Below are 18,720 nucleotides of genomic sequence, written 5' to 3' on the forward strand. Positions count from 1 at the left end.
TAACTCATGACAGGTTGAGCCTCACAACTCCAGCTCTACATAAAGGTATTCAGGCCACAAAGTTAAAATTACCCCATGTCTAAAACTGAGAAAAGATGTTAGCTCATCACAAATGCTGATAAACATGCAAAGAGCTTAGCAGCTGCACAATGGAGAAAAGGTGCCAGATATATACCAAGGTCCTTGCCCAAAAGAGGTAAGATCTGAAAGGCCTAGTGAAGGGGAAATACCAAACAAATGGCGGGAGGAATATTTGTGGTTAGGACACAAAGTTGGGGCTTGGGAAATCTGAGTTCCATTTGTGGCTCTGCCACAGATTTCCTGTGTGAGCTTGGGAAGGTCAACTAGTCTCTCTGTGCAAAGAGGGGTTAACAGTACTTCCCTGCTTCACAGGATGTTGGGAAGTTAATCCATTAATGATGCTATAGCACTTGGAGACCCTTGGAAGGAAGATGTTATAGAAGAGCATATCATCATCCTATCTGGAATGCTTCAGGAGCGGGATGGGCCTTCCAGTGCTTGAAAGAACACAGGGGAGGCACTTAACACATGGGAACTGATCGGCTTTCCAGGTGTAGGAGGTGGCATGAAAGCTAGAGGGGAATTTACACTTGGGATTGCAATACAGCAAGAAATTGCACACCCTAAACACACACATTCAAATGTGTCATAAACAGAGAGTTAAGGGTTAATGATTCCTTTACCTGTAAGGGGTTAACAAACAGTGAAACCGGGAACACCTGACCAGAGGACCAATCAGGAGACAAGATACTTTCAAATCTCGATGGATGGGAGTCTTTGTTGTGTGTTCTTTTCTTTGTCTGTTGTCATCTCTGGGATCTAAAGTACTGAGTACTACAGCTCTACTTTTCTATAAGTAGTAGGCAAAGTAGAAGGCGGTTTTAGTTTTTTATTGTTTTTCTTTATTTCCAAATGTTATCTGGCTGGTAAGAGGTTTTAATTGTGTATTTGCTGGAAGTATTTAAATTGTATTTCTTGCTGCGAGGAGGCGTCCTTAGTTTCTATAAGCTAAAACCCTGTAATATGCCATCTTTGATTCAGTGATTTATCTTTACTCTTTCTGTCTTTTATTAAAGTTTTTCTGTTTTAAAGACCTGATTTAATTTTTCCTTGGTTAAGCTCCAAAAAATTGACGGAGTTGGTCTCACCAGGAAATTGGTGTGGGGGGGGGGGAGGTGAATCTCTATGTTTAAGATTCAAGACAGTTGAATACAGTGATCTTCCAGGGTAACCCAGGGGAGGGGAAGCTTGGGAGAGGCAACGGTAGGAAAGGGATATTTTTACTTTCCTTGTGGTCGAGATCCAGGGGATCTGGGTCTTGGGGTCCCCAGGGAAGGTTTTGGGGAGACCAGAGTTTATCAGGCACTCCAAGTCCTGATTGGTGGCAGCTATCAGATCTAAGCTGGTAATTAAGCTTAGGGGGATTCATGCTGGTACACCATCTTTTGGATGCTAAGGTTCAGAGAGGGGAATTATACCATGACCAAATGGTTGGTCAAGTCTTGATTTTCTGCAAAATAAAATGACTACTCAAAAATATTCATATAAATTATGTAGTTCAAAGTCACTCTTCAAATTAATTTGAATACACTACAGCTATCTTTGCGTAATGCCTGGAAGCAAGGAAATGATTGCTAAAGCAGTGGTTTCGTGAATTAGCTGATAATGACAATAATCCACATTGGAAGATGCTAATGTGATAATAAATAAGGGGGAAAGAGAAGCAGCAAAAACATTCTATTATTTATCCTTCAAGTGCTGCATATCAGTTATTAATGGATAATGCGTCAAAACTTACCCAACGTATTATTGACTTCAGTTCTCAACAAGGAAGGAGCTGAAACTTACTGAACATTCTTTCAGAAGGAACCCTCCCAGCGCTGTTATTATAAAAGTATAACTCTTAACAATCATTCTACAGTCAGCTTCTGGAACAACCTGCCCACACAATCTCTCTGTCTCTGTCAGGCAGGCTGCGAAAAACCTATTTTTATGTTTTCAAAAATGAGGTTCAAATCAATAACTAAACTTTGCGACATCTAAATTATTTAATATAATGAGCCACGTTTTTAGAAGGACCCCATTTGGGGCCTGAAAAAGAAAAAAATTGCAAATGCAAACAAGATTCAGATGACTAGCTGGCTGGTCTGTGGGCACAGATAGCTAGCTAATGTCTGTGGTACACACTCACAAGAGATTGCATCGGCATTGATTGTAGGCATGCAATGAAAGGAAATTGTTGCCCCTTTTCAACCTGAGTGGTTTGCCGAAGTTTGGGGTTTGGGGAATGTTCCAGTTGGGAGTAGAAACTGAAGATAGGTATTTCTTGGGTGCAATCTTGTTTATTTACAGGGACTGTACAGAGTCCCGTGTCTCTAAATGCAGAAGGAATCAAACAGGAGGAAACAGCTCCTTTTGCTCCAGGCACAAAGAACACTCTTTCCAGCCTTTGCCCCAAACCAAAACCATACTATTTTTTTAAAAACTGGTTTTTAGCTAACAAGTTAGCATCTGAAATTAACCTAAATTTGCTCTCTCCATTAACTGCAGCAGCAGACAGATTAGGAAGAACATCTTTATTGTAGTTGAGAAGTCTGTACTAGGTGGCCTCTCTGTTAAGGACTATTCTTGTTTCTTGAAGGCAACAACTACCACTTCTCTCACTAACGTGTAAATAACACTTGACATATGACTGTGCCATGTTACAAATTATAGTCTTAGCCAAACCCAAGTTGCCATCCTCCTTCATTTCAGTCCTGAATCAGATCAATGTCCCATAAATACAGGAAAAAGAGATGCCCGCTGTACAATCCCGTCTAACACCTGGAGGCTGTTGTGTTAATAGTTCTGAAGTTCTCCTCCCTCTAGTCTTAAAGGTTCCCAGTTGTCTAATATGGGTATCATCTATACTGTGGGGGCCTTATTAACCCAAGTGGTTATGAAACAGAAGAGAAACGTGTTTCCATACCTCACACAATAATATGGTCATTGCTGACTAGCTACTTATGATTACAGATGTACAAATCTTACAGCAAAAGAACATCGCTAGATCCATTATAGGTCCCACTGCAGTTAGGAACATTTATAGTTCAGTTTCTTGTACTGGTGAAGTGATCTGCTATTTAAAAGAGTTGCTTTATGCTACTTACATATTCAATTTGAATACATACTTCATGCTCCATCTCCATCTTCAAGAGTTTTCTTCTATGCTGGGCAATTTCCATACTGTTGAATACTTTTCCTGTCTATTTTAACTTCCTTTGCTTGGTTACTGAATTTAAAAATGCAGAAGTGAAGGGAATGCAAAGAATAGAAACTTCCAAAAAAGATAATTGCACAGCAGTGATGACAAAAAGAACCAACTCTTAAAAATGCTATCAGTGCTCCATAAAATCAAGCTGACAGATTATTTTAGCTACCGCACAAAACACTTGAGGTAGCTGGCTTGCAGTTGTTGTTGACACCTCTTCAGTAGCTATGCAGCTATGGCTCAGGTAAGTATTTGGGACCTACATCTGTTTTCTCAGGACAGCAACTCAAGTTACAACCAAAAGGGATGTTAGTTGAATGACCTTATATTGTCCAGCTAGTACAACGTTGATTCACAAATGGATGCCACATTGGCATAGGCATAGTTTGACTTCTATACTTGGGAAGGTAGATCCAGTCAGGGGGCCATGCATGGGGGTAGGGAACAACAAATTCCGTGCCTGCCCAGAGGGGCGCCATTTCAGATTTGGAGTGGGGGCTGCAACTTTAACGATGATTCCAGAGGCTACTTAGACAACTGAAAACTCTAGTGATTTTGCAGATAACTTAGATATATCTGACAGGAGCATTGTATCTAATTCTTATATCAAGAAAGAAAATTAAATACATGTTAGACCCATTCAGCTCTTACACTTACATGTTTGACATCTTATGGCAAGTCATTTATGGGACACATTAAAACTGCAATGTATATTCTTGCTCAGACATTCTTACTAAAGTCAGAAGGGACCATCATGATCATCTAGTCTGACCTGCACATTGCAGCCCACAGAACCTCTCCCACCCACTCATGAAATAGACCCATAACCTCTGGCTGAGTTACTGAAGTCCTCAAATCATGTATTTAAAGACTTCAAATTACAGAGAAACCGCCATTTACACTAGTTTAAACCTGCAAATGCCCTGTGCCCCATGTTCTGCCAATCTGACTCAAGGGAAAATTCCTTCCTAACCCCAAATACAGAGCTCAGTTAGATCCTGAGCATGTGGGCAAGACTTACTAGGCAGATACCTGGGAAAGAATTCTCTGTAGTAACTCAGAGCCCTTCCCATCTAGTGTCCTGTCTCCAGCCATTGGGGATGTTTGCTACTGGCAGTTGCTGATGGGCCACACACCATTGGAGGTAGTCCCATCATACTATCTCCTCCATAAACGTACCAAGATCAGCCTTGAAGCTAGTTAGGTATTTTTGCCCCCTCTGCTCCCCTTGGAAGGCTGCTCCAGAACTTCACTCCTCTGATGATTAGAAACCTTCATCTAATTTCAAGCCTAAATTTGTTGATGGCCAGTTTATATCCATTTGTTCTTCTGTCCACATTGATGCTTACCTAAAATAACTCCTCTCCCTCCTTGGTATTTATCCCTCTGATATATTTATACAGAGCAATCCTATCTCCCCTCAGCCTTCCATTGGTTAGACTAAACAAGCCACGCTTTTGGAGTCTCCTCTCACAATGTAGCTTTTCCATTCCTTGGATCATCCTAGTAGCCCTTCTCTGTACCTGTTCCAGTTTGAATTCATCTTTCTTAAACAAGGGAGACAGGAACTGCACACAGCATTCCAGATGAGGTCTCTCCAGTGCCTTGTATAATGGTACTCTACTAACATTTCCCTCTCTCCACTAGAAATACCTCACTTTAAGCACCCCAGGACTACATTGGCCTTCTTACACCTGCATTCATTGATGACTCATAGTCATCCTGTGATCAGCTAAGCTCTTTCTCTGCCACCTTCACTTCCAACTGGTAAGTCCCCACCTTCTAGCAAAAAATTCTTGTTGTTAGTCCCCAAAGGCATGACCTTGCACTTATTCTGGTCCTCCTTGGTACTGGCAATACCTCCCAACTTTGTGTCATCTGCAAATTTTATTAGCATGTGTGATGCTCTGTACCTCGGGGGAACCCCCATGTTCATCCTTGTAAAATGATTGTGTGGTATCCAGTACAAAGTTTGTCATGTTGGGTGTCTTCGGAAGGCTCAGGATGCACTAAGCATTGTTGTTACAGTAATGTTATAATAAGGTTATAGGTCATAATTTCATGTACATAGTTATAAAGCTGAAAATGTATTCTCATGGCTTAAAATAAGCCCAGGCAGAAACGCTCCAAGAGCTGAGAGGCAGTTCACACCTCATCAGAGCATATATGGGACAAACCCAGCCCAGCCTCACAGGAACAAAGAACACTGGCCTAGGCAACAACAAAGGATCTGTGGGACTCTCAAGTGAGTCACCTCCCTTCCTTTGGTCAGTTTGGAACTGCGATGAGGTAATGCTCACCTGACTCTGAAGGGGGAGGGCAAAGCCAAGAGGGAAGAAAGAACATGATAAAAGGGAGAGATGTTTGCCATGCTCTTCCACTCTCTTCCACCTCCATCTACAGACTAGTGGCGTTGCCAGGGGGAGCGATCACAAAAAAAGGCTCCACCCGGTGTGGCGCTTTTACTCACCCAGCGGCACTCTGGGTCTTCGGCAGCACCTCGCTGGCAGGACCTTCACTTGCTCTGCAGGTCTTAGGTGGCATTTCAGCAGCGGGTCCTTCAGTGCTGCTAAAGACACTCGGAGCTAGTGAAGGGCCTGCCACTGAAGTGCCACCTAAGACCTGGAGTGCCACAGGGTGAGTGAAAATTAAAAAGGCGCCAAGAAATTGAAAAGGCATGATCTGTGCTCAGTGGGAGAGCAGCCTCTGTCCTGCTCCCCGCTAGCTACACTACTGCTACAGACACCACCACCAAGTGACAAGTGCTGATCAAAGGGAAGAGTCTGGCTGAAGGGCAACCAGCCAGCCTGTGGTGAGAAGCATCTAAGTTTGTAAGAGTATTGGAAGTGTTGAGATCAGCTTAGAATGCATTTTGCTTTTAGATCATTTGACCAAATCTGACTTGTTATGCTTAAATCACTTAAAATTTATCTTTGTGGTTAATAAATCTGTTTGTTTATTCTACCTGAAGCAGTGCATTTGGTTTGAGGTGTGGCAGAGATTCCCCTTGGGATAACAAGCCTGGTACATATCAATTTCTTTGTTAAATTGACTAAATCATATAAGCTTGCAGCGTCCAGTGGGCATAACTGGACACTACAAGATGAAGGTTCCTAGGGTTGTGTCTGGGACCAGAGATATTGACTAGTGTCATTCGGTTGCACAATCCAAGGAGCAGCTTACATGCCAGAGGCTGTGCATGAACAGCCTGGGTGTAGGGGTTCTCACAGCAGAGCAAGGTAAGTCTGGCTCCCAAAGTCAAGGATTGGAGTGGCCTAGCAGATCACCCGTCTGGATAACACCAGAGGGGAAAGTCACAGCACACTTTCTTTTTTTGTGCCAAAGTCAGTAATAAAAATGTTAAATAAGATTGGTCCCAAGACTGATCCCTGAGGAACTCCACTAGTAACCTCCCTCCAGTCTAAGCGTTCACCTTTCAATATGACCCATTGTAGTCTTCCCTTTAACCAGTTCCTTATCCTCCTTTCAGGTCTCATAAATCCCCATCTTCTCCAGTTTAACTAATAATTGCTTATGTGGAACCATATCAAATGCCTTACTGACATCCAGGTAGATTATCTACTGCATTTGCTTTGTCTAAAACATCAGTTATCTTCTGAAAGAAAGATATTAGTAACTTTGTTACCACCTCTTGAATACAACAATTGAAACAAGTGTAGAAAAATCTACAATTACTTTCTTTTAGATTACTCACTTTTTGCAGTTCACCAAGCTTGGAACAGATCATTTCACTTTAGGAAACACTCTAACAGCCCCATTTTATCTTAATCACCTGTTAATCACCCTGTTTATAAACTAAATACTGACTTCCTGCCTCATGGCACAAATTGGGAGCACCACATCTGTCTTCTCTGCAGAACTCACTGCATCCCACACTCAGGCTGCCTGCCCATGAGGTTTGCACTTGGGGGTGTGGGGGCAATGCCATCCTTTCCCTCCTCCCCCAACTCTGCCTATGCACAGTGGGGTTCCCTTGTGAACAGAGAGAGTGAGAATCCTTGGATTCAAGGACGGGGTGGAGAAAGTATACAAACAAACTGGACATTTTCTTTCCCACTCATTATTCAGTGTCAAGGAAAGGAAAGCTTTATTGTGGAGTGCCAGAGAAAAATTATGAGAGAGTTAAATTCTGAAAACATTTATTCACCCAAGCACATTTTGAGCCCTGCAAAGACCAGATACATCTATTTAATTAAAAACAGTGAACTTACCAAGGCCATTTATAATGACGTTAAGTGACACACACATTCAACACTTTTGTCCTAATAGGCCATATATTTCCATTGCGATAGATCTGAGCAGAAAATGCAAAAAGCTTGCCTAATGTCTCACTGTGCTCTGCAGAAGTATCAGCACTTGGTCTGACTGCGACATGAGCAGACTGATGCATACAGGCTTTTGCTGTTGACAAATGATCAATAGAGATGATGGGTTTTATTTCAGCATGAGCAGCTTGTCTCTTGTGAAAGAGTGGTGCCGTCCAAAATCTGAAAGGCGAGGCAGACAAACATTCTTGGCAACTTAGAGTTGCCAAGCGGATTCAATTCAGAGGGAGTGAAGCAGACTTGTCCTTTCTCAGGATCATGATTGTGGTTAATATTTCTTCATCTTTTGAAGATGAAGCATGGTGACCCGGATCCACAAAGGGACTTCGGCGCTGCAACGCCTCGCTCTTAGATGCCTAGAAAAATCAAAGGAACAACACTGCAACCCACAAGGCCAAGTTAGGCTTCTAGGCTTCCCATACAATGAATGAGGAGAGAGAGGTGCCTCAGAATGTGATCCGCAAAGCTCGCTCTCTAGACAGGGAGCTGCCTAAGCTCATAGGCACCTGACCGAATCCACGACTGCTCTAGGACTGGAGCACCCACAGGGGAAAAAATGGTGGGCACTGAGCACCCACCAGCAGCCCTCCTATCAGCTTCTCCCCTTCCCCCAGCACCTTCTGCTCACCAGCAGGCCCTGCTGATCAGCCCTTCCTGTTCTCTCCCCCTGCCTCCCACCTGCTGCAATCAGCTGTTTTGTGGTATGCAGGAAGCTGGGTGGGGGGAGTGTGGGGAGGAGGAAGAATGCAGCATGCTTAGGGGAGGTATGGAACGGGGTGGGAATAGGCAGGGTAGGGGTGTGGCCTTGAGGGAAGAGATGAAGTGGGGGCAGGGTCTGGGGCACAGCCAGAGGTTTAGCACACCCTTGCATGATGGAAAGTTGGTGCCTGTGGCCTAAGCTAGCCAAAGGGTGCTGCTGATGGGGACAGGGGGTGTCCTCAGCCCCAGCCATCTTGCAGCAAAAGGCCCCTATCTCTGCTAGTAAATCACAAAGCGGGGGAAGATAGTTGATCCTCCACCTAAATTGCATGTGGGGTAGACATGCTCATAGGCTGCCTAACAACACACAAAGCAGCAGGAGCAGCTGCACCCCCGTTCCTTTGCTCAGTGGTTAGGGCACTCATTGTGGAAGTGGGAGTCCACCAGCTCAAGTCCCATCTCTTTGTGAAGGAGAAGGGATTTGAACAGGAGGCTCCCACATGTCTCAGATGGGTGCCCTAACCCCTGGGCCCCAGACTCATTTTTACTCTCTCTGGGCCAATTAATTCATATTTGATATTATTCAGTTATTTAATTAAAGTGGAACAATCTCAATAGGAGAAACAGAGAACCCCACATCAGAATATCGCTCAGCAGCTAGAGAGGGGAACTTGAATCAGTGGTTTCCCATATTCCAGAGACTATACTGTCCACTGGGGTAAAGGTTATAAATGACAGTCTCCCACCCCCCCTGTATTTCACAGTTAGGTGGCCTCTGAGTATGCTACTGGATTGGGCTTCATACATGATTTAGGCAGAGTGGACTGCACTGGGGCTTAGGCAGAGGTGAAAGTAAGCCAGTATGGGTCAGTTCAGCGTACTGGTAAGAAAGTGGCCACTGATACAGGCCGGTACACAGCCAACATTAAAGTGCTGCTGCAGCAGCACTTTAAGGACCGTACCAGCAGGACTGCTGATAGGGGGTGGTGGGAATAAGGGGCAGCTGGCTCAGGCTCAGCGACTTAAAAGGGCCTGGGGCACCCAGCAGCTGCTGGAGCCCCAGGCGGCATAGGCCATGCAGCGCTGAAGGACTGGCTGGGGAGTCTGACTCCAGCCCTGCCCCTTCCACCTGAGGCTCCAGAGGGCCCCCCCACACACACACCTTGCCCCAGAGCCCGGCCGCCCTGCGTAGGGGTAAGTCTTTTAAGTTACTTTCACCCCTGGACTTAAGTCGGTGATAGGCATCCTGGCACATAGACTGAGGCACGAGTGTGCATTCCCAGAGGCAGAAACATAGGGACCTGGGAACTTTTATTGTAAAAACATAGGTGCTGAGTGAGTTTATGTGCCTACTGGGTTAGGCAGAAGCCAAGCGAGAGTTTTGTGGATTGCAGTGGCGCCTGGAAATGGGACTTAGGTGCCTAGGTACCTTTGTGGATGAGAGACATGGTCACTCCTTTTTTCAAGAATCAATGTTATGAATACTTCTAAAGGAGAATTGAAAATATTCCCCTATGGCACAAGTAATATAGAGTTTAAAACAAAACAACAACTCTCCTGTAGAATTCTGCATGGGGGTAAAAACAAAAAGCATAGAAGATTTATAAAGCTCCATTAAAGTTATAAGATTTTGCAGTAATTTCTCTAGATCCCTATTGGTCATTACCATTAAGTTCATCTCCTATTTTATAGGACTTTTCCATAAGGAATGATTTTACTGTGGGGCTATATAGTGGGATGGCATACTTTACAATCCAACAAAAATATGGTCTATAGAAAAAAAATTTGAAAACTTGAATGTAAGTGGAATATGGTCTTCAAAGTCAGGTAATAAGGGGAAAGGACTCATTGGAAATTCCTTTAGTATTGCCTTTGCCCATGTTATGAACTGAGAGAGGCCAGGACAATCAGTGAACAACCGTATGCCTGAAGAAGGGCTTATTTCACCACACTCCTTATAGAGACTTTTCTACTCCTTGAAGAGTGGCTCTTGACAAATTCTAAATGTAAATGTCCTGTTTGCAAAGGTGTCCCCAAAATGCCCTCTCTGACAGGGCTGGCTTTAGGAAGTGCAGGGCCCTATTCGAACAGTTTTGAAGGGGCCCCGGGAGGGATGACAAAGAAAAAAAACCCCACCTGTAAAAAAACATGTGGGCGGTGCTCCAAGTCTTCGACAGCACTTGGAGGGCAGGTCCTTCACTCACTCCAGGTCTTCAGCGGCACTGAAGGACCCACTGCCGAAGTGCTGCTGAAGACCCGGAGCACTGCCAGGTGAGTACAAATTAAAAAGGCGCCTCTAGCCAGGTAAGGGATTCTCACTGGGCGTGGGGCCCTCTTAGGCACAGGGCCCGATTCGGGGGAATTGGTGGAATTGGCCTAAAGCCATCCCTGCTCTCTGATCTTTGCCTGTATGGCAGCCTTCAAATCTCACCCAACTGTCTAACTGTTCTAAATTCTAGGGACTGAATTGTAATATGTGCTTATAATCAACTGAATGAAGATCTCTTCCTTGTGAGGAAACAGAATCAGAACAGAGAGTGGGAAGAACAATGGGTTCATCACATTAGAAATATTTTCTGTCATCTCTGGCTGGCTGGGAGACTACATCCTATCTTGGCACAAGCTGCCTCATTAATACAGCAGCATACTCTGTAGACCTGAGAGAACTAAAACTCATACAGAATGAGGCGCTGTATCTCCTCAGCAACACAGATAAATGCAAGTGCATCAGACCTGTTCTATCTTCCCTACACAAGGATCCTGTCAAATATTGTGTCAAATTGAAACTCTCAAGCTCATTAAAAGACTTGAAATGATCTGGGCCCTGGATTCTTAAAAGATCACCTCACATCCTGGGATGGACCAGGACCACAGTTATTAACTCTGCTCCTTTGACTGAGAAAAGTTCTGTCTACTGCAAAAGTGAAGTTCGATTGTGCAGAAGACAGAACTTTCTCAAGGGCTGGTCCAAGGCTGTGAAATCCACTTCTGCTATACCATGGACCTCCTCATTTTACATTCCAAATTCAAGGCACACTTCTACCTTGCTTTCCCAAATGAAAGCTTATAATGTTTAACCCCTCGGGCACAATTATTCCTCCTAGGAAGAAGAGAGGATTGAAGAAGGCACCATATATGACACACGCTAGTTGCCTTATGTAATACATCTTTGGAAAGCACTCAGAACTTGAATAATAATATTAATTATTTGTATTACCATAGCAACTAGGAGCCCCAGTCATGGACCAAGATCCCATTGTGTTAGGTGCTGTAAAACAGGGGGGAAAAAGAGTGTCTCCTGCCCCAAAGAGCTCACAATCTAGATGTATAGAACAGAATGAATGGAGGACTTGGCATTCATCTGTGGTACAACATCTGATGGAAGATGAAAAAAAATCACCTCACAGAAAAAAATGGAAGATTTTCCTGAAGGACAGAAGATGATGATTAAAAAACTATGTTCCTCCACTCATCTGTAGGAAGCCACCACATCCCAAAAGATTGCTTGAAGAGAACTTTCTCCTATAAACTAATAATTGAGAACTTTCTCCCAGGGCTAAAAGAAGTATACGAACCCAAGGAGCACTCTTTCGGATTGGCAACAGGACAGTACAGAGGTCCATGTAAGGTGGACGAACAAAAACATCTCTGACATAAGGTGCAAATGGCCCTGCCCACATGGACAGCCCATAATGCCAGTGAGTGGACTCTGAGGTCAATGATCTGAAGGCACTTTTTGAAGTTCTCGGGAAGGAAGTCCAGGATATCTTGCAGAGAACAGGAGTGGGTGCTGACACTCCTTTGCTGTGCTCTAAAGAACTAGCATCATCTAGATATAGGGGTATGTTGTAGATAATTTACTACTATTTGCAATACGTTTTTCAATCTCAGAAAAAAAGCCTTCCACTCTGAAGCACCTCCACTCCATTTCCATGTTCTCAGACTGAGGTGTTCAGGGTGACAGAAGATTGGAACCTGACCAAGTGGATCTGGAAGGCACCAGAGCTTCTGGGACTGGTTCATGAGCTCTGAAAACCTGGGCAGTGGGGGCGATCAGGGCGAAAGCAGTACATCTGCCTCGTCCTGCCTCTTAAGAAATCTGGGAATAGATAAAGAAAGGGAGCTTGCATGATGTGCACTTATGACCCCAAACACTTTGCCTGTTCCTCGACCTTTCCTGTGTTTATTCTCTTGTGATCTAAAAAGTCACCCTTCCCCCAAAGAAACCAACACAAACACACAAGTGCTTCAGTCAGTGACTGTGTCTGTGTTTGCACTTAGCAAAATGGGGCCCTCACCCGGATTGGAGACTTTGGGTTGTATTGCAATACAGATAAAACTACAATGGGGCGGGGGGGGGGGGGAAGAGAGGGAACCAGTAGTTTAGTTCCTGATCCTAATCTCAAGCAAAAATGCCAGTGAGGACAGGACTCTGGGCCCATTGACTGGGGTGCAAAAACAGGCTTCAGACCTCCCCTTTGATGAGGATGACCAGGATTTATCACCTATCAATAAATGTATTTGAATTTTTAATTCTATTACACACACACATCCCAACACAATAATAGTTATTGCAATATCCTCATCTATCCATCTTTCAATCCTATTCCCATTCACAACAGAATTGTTAAAATTTCATCAGTTCCTTCAGATTCAAAACATGACTAGCTTTTTGAACACTACTAATTTTTTGTATTTCCTTTCTACCCAGAACATTTTGTAACTCAAGTCCCAGTTTTAGAATGATTCTACTAAACCCTGATAACCAGGAGTAAAATCAGTTCTGGTATCATTCACAAATTTAGGAAATGGAAACCTTGCTGTATAACCAATCCTTGTGTATATTTTAAGATTAAAGCAAAAATTTGGACATTTGGAAATCACAGAAATGAAGGACTAGAAGGGATCTTGATAGGCCATCTAGTCCAGTCCCTGCACTGGGTATTATTTAGACCATCCCTAACAGGTGTTTGTCTAACCTGTTCTTAAAAACCTCCAGTTACTGAGATTCCACAATCTCCCTAGGTAATTTGTTCCAGTGCTTAATTCCCCTTACAATTAGGAAGTTTTTCCTCATGTCTAACCTAAATCTCTCTTGCTGCAATTTAAGCCCATTGCTTCTTGTCCTGTCCTCAGTGGTTAAGGAGAACAAGTTATCACCTTCCTCTTTATAATAACCTTTTATGTACTTGAAGACTTATGTTCCCTCCCAAACTTCTCTTCTCCAGACTAAAACAAAACCATTTTTCCCCAATCTTTGTTCATAGCTCATGTTTTCTAGACCTTTAAAATTTTCTGTTGCTCTTGTCTGGATTTTCTCCAATTTGTCCACATCTTTCCTGAAATGTGGTGCCAGAACTGAACACAGTACGCTTCATTCCACCATCACAACATTCTTTCCTATTATAATAGCATCCATCATTCTCATAGGCCACCTTCTCTATTGGGTTCTTCCATCTTGATAGTCATACTGGACATGATATTGAAGGGTCTAGCTCTTCCAACTTCTGGCTCTTCTACCTTTTGTACCACTCCTCTTGGTCACAGACAGGCATGAGTACTTTAAACCTGTCACAATGCCAGATGTACTGGAACCCTTTTATAGATCAGTGGGCTATCTGAAGAATTTCCATGTTTGTGTCTCATAATAATATACTACCAAGAGAGGTCACCCAGTCTTTCTTTATAGAAGTTTTCTTGGAGATGGCCTATACATTTAATGGTTGCTAAATCAGTAAACAAACCTGTGTCTTGATCAAATGCAGGTAGTGAATTCATAAAAGACACAAATAATGATGTAGACACTGTGCAGGTATAGGGATGAGGTGTCACTGAGCCCAAATTCCTAATTGCCCCAACAGAAAACTTTTTACACATCTTAAGACGTCCTGCCTTTTCTCCCTGATATTTATACATGCAGTGAGGACCATACAAATTCAACAATTGTTTATTCTTAAACAGATCAAGTACTTTCCCCAATTCCATGCTTTGTAATGTCTGAGTCACTATGTCTAAGACATATTCTTCATATGGAACAAATTATCTCTTTTCCCATATAATGATTTTTGGCCTGATCATTATAGACAGCAATTAATTTATTAATGTTAATCTGGGTTCCATTAAACCACGTGGCAATTTCCCACATACTAAAAACTGTAAATCTTTCTTCCCGAGCCAACCCATCTATATGCTTTAAAATTGGGTTAACAACTTTGTTGCCTTCTTGTTGCAATGCATAATTAACATGTTTTTTTAATTCTTTCCACATCTACATGATTCCAAATAGACATTCTTGCACTACACAAACCTGAAACAAGATCCTATTCCTCCCAAGGTATTTCATTCCTGTTGTTTTGTAAACTAGAGATGAGGAATGTGGTCAAGTCTCAAATTAGCCATATCTTCAGCTCATTGCTGATAAATTGTTATCTTATCCACAAGAAGTGCCAAAAAGAATGAAGCTACTCTGGTATTCTTGCAATAGGAAAATTTCTCCATATTCCAATTAGAAAATTTAAAACCACTGGGACATGCATAAATTGAACCTGATTAATCAGTACTCCAGGGATGGAAGTGATATAAGTTCACAATTTGGACATTTGTTCATTTGCAGACATTTTGATTATTTTTCTTTATTATAATCATATTTGGCTAAAGACAATTTGATCTTTACCCCAAATCAAATATTATTGACAGGATCTGAAGGCCTCGTTTGAATACAGGTTCATACTCTCCTTCATCTCTGAGCTCTAATTGATGAAAGTTTATCATTTCACCTTCAAACAGAATTTGCACATTGCATTCATTCTTCCAGCTACCACAGGAAATACTATTAGGCAGAACTTGCACCTTTACCCTACACACATGTCTGGCAACCACCTCCCTTAAAATAACTGAAAAGAGTGAAGACCATTTTCCAGTCTATAAAAGGCAGTTCTGTTTTTTCCATTACAAAATAATGGAAACTAAGGTTTTCACCAATTCTTGCAGCTATTTTGTCAGCATTACCCACCTTTTGATGTATGGTAGTAAACATAGCTAAAGGGAGAATAGATTTTTCCCTGAGGGTTTCCAAATGCAACATGTTTTTCATTTTCAGAATTCCATAGGTACTGTACTGTAGATATACTATCTCACTAAATCACAAATATTTCAGATCTATCCAATCCCAATTTTATACCAATACAATATCTACCCAACATATGATCTGGGGCATGATGCATAACCAACATGTTCCCATTAGTCCAAGTTGGCAAGGAAATGCCATTCCAAACTTGGGTTAGCAAATTTCATTTAGGTTTGGTGTATTTTCATCCAAGTATTACATCATAATGTAGTAGTTCTGATCTCAAAGCAGCAGGATGTCATTGTCTGCTTCAAACTATGGAAACAATAGTCTGTGAAGATACTCCTTTTCAGGTTGCATCTGAAAATCTGCCTAAAGTCCAAGAGCAATGTTCTGGTTGCAGAGTATGTTTCTTCTGCCTTCTCCAGATGTGGTTCAGTTTCTGACACTGGAGGATGTAGCTTAGATTAGGATTACTCAGAAGAAAGAGGCAGAAGGAGATAGACACACTCAAGCAGAGTCTGAATGCACTAGAACTACATAATCTTTCAACAGTGCCAGGGCTAGCTCTAGGTTTTTTGCTGCCCCAAGCAAATGGAAAAAAAAAAAAAGTGGCCAGAATGCTGCCCCTGAAATTGTGCCGCCCCAAGCACATGCTTGGTTTGCTGGTGCCCAGAGCCGGCCCTGAACAGCATGCATCTCCTTTGCCACTTAGTTAAACACTGTTCTAGGGCACAAGCAACAGCAGCCAATTCAGCATACTGAGCTGAATGAGGAGTACATGCCTGGCTTATTTCTGAGGGCTCATCACCTGTTCCCTGAGGAGGTACTAGATGTATCCCACATCCAGTGTGCCGTTTCGCTCAGTGATAATAGCTAGAGCCACCAACAAAAATAATGAAGCATTTTGAAAACTCAGTCTCTTTGGGGCAAATATAGACTCAACTGAACATTTGGATTGCTAATAGCGCACACATGTGGCTCTCCTTCCTACAGCAAACTTACTGGCAAAGGAGTGGGAACTTGCACTGGCTCCACGTTGATGTCCTTTCATATCGAAAGAGAGGACCAAAGGGCCAATTATGCACTGGACACCTGTCCATTCTTTATCCTATCAGACAGCAAAAAGTTTACTGGGGTATAGGATAAGTGCAGTACAGTGGGGCTCACACCAATTAAAAAGGTGAAATGCTGAATTGCCCATCTTTTAATTTAGCTAATAAATATTTCTCACACTCCTGAACAGACATCAAGCATCTAGGAGCATAGCTTATAGGCCGCGGTACTCCCTGAAGTTCCAGAGACACTACTACACCAACAGCTGTGTCGTTAACCCCTATACATAAGTGATAGGGCTTAGTTGGGTCTGGTCTAATTAACACTGGAGCAGAGGCCTTCTTTAGGGCTGCCACTGCTTGCGTGTTCCTAGGTCCACGTCCAAGAAACACATTTCCTAAGTAACTGATAAAATGGACCTGCCAAAGTGGCACAATTTGGTATGCAGTCTTGATGATAAACCAGTAAACTTAAAAAATGCTCTTAGCGCTTTGACATAACTGGGTAATGTGAGTGTGCATATGGCAGTCACCTTTTGTCATTCTGGAGTGCATCCAAATCTGGACAGCATGAATTGCAGGAAGAGAACCTTTTTGAAGAGAACCTGACACGTCTTGGGGTTGCATTTTAAATCCTGCTCTTTCTTCGGAGAATCTGCAACAACTCTTCCAGCATTATCACATTCTTCTCCTTGTTCCTGTAGCCAAAGAGATGTCACCTATATATTAAAACAAACTTGAAGGTTTAGAGGACTCATGGAATAACCTTTTAAAAACTGCCCATGGAAAATTGCAGGTGCGCAATGAAATCCTTGGGAGAGCCAATTCCAAGTGAATTTCTCCTCTTCAAACATGAAAGCAAATTTATATTGACACTCTGGGGCCAGGGGAATGGACCAAAAGCCACTAGAGATGTCCAGAGTGGAAAACCAAATTGATTCTGGGCCAAATGCTTTCAGCATGCTTGGCTTTGTTGCTACAGTAGCAGCACACTCAAATGTTTTTATCAAGTTGCCAGAAGTCTATTATAAGGCACCAGGAACCATCAGACTCTCTTACCAACCATAAAGGAAAAGTACAACTTGAATTACATTTCCTGATAACCCCTTGACTCAACAAGGATCTACAATTTTACTCAAATCCAATATAACTTCTCTAGGAATGTCCTATAGCTTTTGAGAAGGAGGATCTTCTATAATAAAGAGTTATGTGTCCATACACCCACAGTCATGTTTGTGTGTAGTGAAAGCCACAACAGTTTGCTGCACAATTGGCTGTAAAATGTCCTCAAATATGGGGTCATTATATACCACATCAAGGTCACAAGAGGCTGATGCAGAAACCAGACCAACAGCATGTATTCTGGAACCACAAGGGGTTCTTTTCCTAACTTCTTTACTATTTGACAAATCAATTTCTTGATCAAATCTAAAATTAATCCATGCTTCACCAGAAAATCTGCTCCCAACAGGTTGTATGGTTCTGGTACCTTGGCCAGAGTAACACACGAGTCCTGCATAAGTCCCCTGTGCGGACTATCAATGTCACAGCTTGTTTTAACAAGCTGTTTTGTGAAAGTCTCAAGACTCATGATGCAAAGGAGATGTGGCTTGATGAGGATCATATACTGTAGATACACCTGCACCCATATCACTTTATCCCATAACCCTTTTAAGATCTGATACAGTTGGTCTCCCTGCTCTGTCTGTACCTAAGAAAACCACAATGTGACAAAGAGGGGCCCGTTGGCTTAATTGTGAATGACTATACTGTCCCACCCCTGACCTGATTTCTGGAGAGAGGGGCTTGATCAATTGGTCCAGAAAGCCAGGACTAATTACATTTCATCACGGAGGAGACAACTACCCTTCTTCAATAGGATCTAGTTACCCGTCTGACTACTTCAATTCCTTCCCTTAGGCTACAATTCATTCAGTGAATTTCTGCCATCATGCCTGAGTCAATGAATCAGATTGAGCGGAGGCTCCTGGGCTCCACCCAGCCTCCTCGTGAAGTGGTTGAGGAGGGAGTTTGTGAAGGGCAAGTGCATAGAGGGCCATAGGACTGCCTGGGTCCATAAGAGGGTTTCTGTGGTCTCAGGTCCTGGTTTTTAAACCTTGGCAAGGGCCCACATGGAGGCTAACTGGGAGCAGTCCCTCTTACCTGAGACTAAGAGGGCTCAAACCTCCACACCATTGCGTGAGGTTTGGTTGCAGGAGTACAACTGGGTCCTTCAGTTTGGACAATTACTCCTGCAGCTACAGGAAACTTTGTCTTTATCCC

At 42.9% G+C, this 18,720-nt stretch overlaps 1 protein-coding gene across 1 annotated transcript in view; it reads right to left on the minus strand.

Moving 5' to 3' along the window:
- Nucleotides 1–17,050: 17,050 nt before the first annotated feature.
- CTDP1 (CTD phosphatase subunit 1) overlaps nt 17,051–18,720 on the minus strand; it is a 201,125-nt gene continuing 199,455 nt past the window's right edge. Inside the window, exon 13 of the mRNA XM_075062883.1 lies at nt 17,051–17,135. Within this exon, the coding sequence (XP_074918984.1) occupies nt 17,066–17,135 (70 nt within the window). The 3' untranslated portion in view covers nt 17,051–17,065. The remainder of the gene's footprint in view (nt 17,136–18,720) is intronic.

Source organism: Chelonoidis abingdonii, chromosome 2 (assembly GCF_003597395.2).
Source record: "Chelonoidis abingdonii isolate Lonesome George chromosome 2, CheloAbing_2.0, whole genome shotgun sequence".
NCBI classification, from domain to species: Eukaryota; Metazoa; Chordata; order Testudines; family Testudinidae; genus Chelonoidis; species Chelonoidis abingdonii.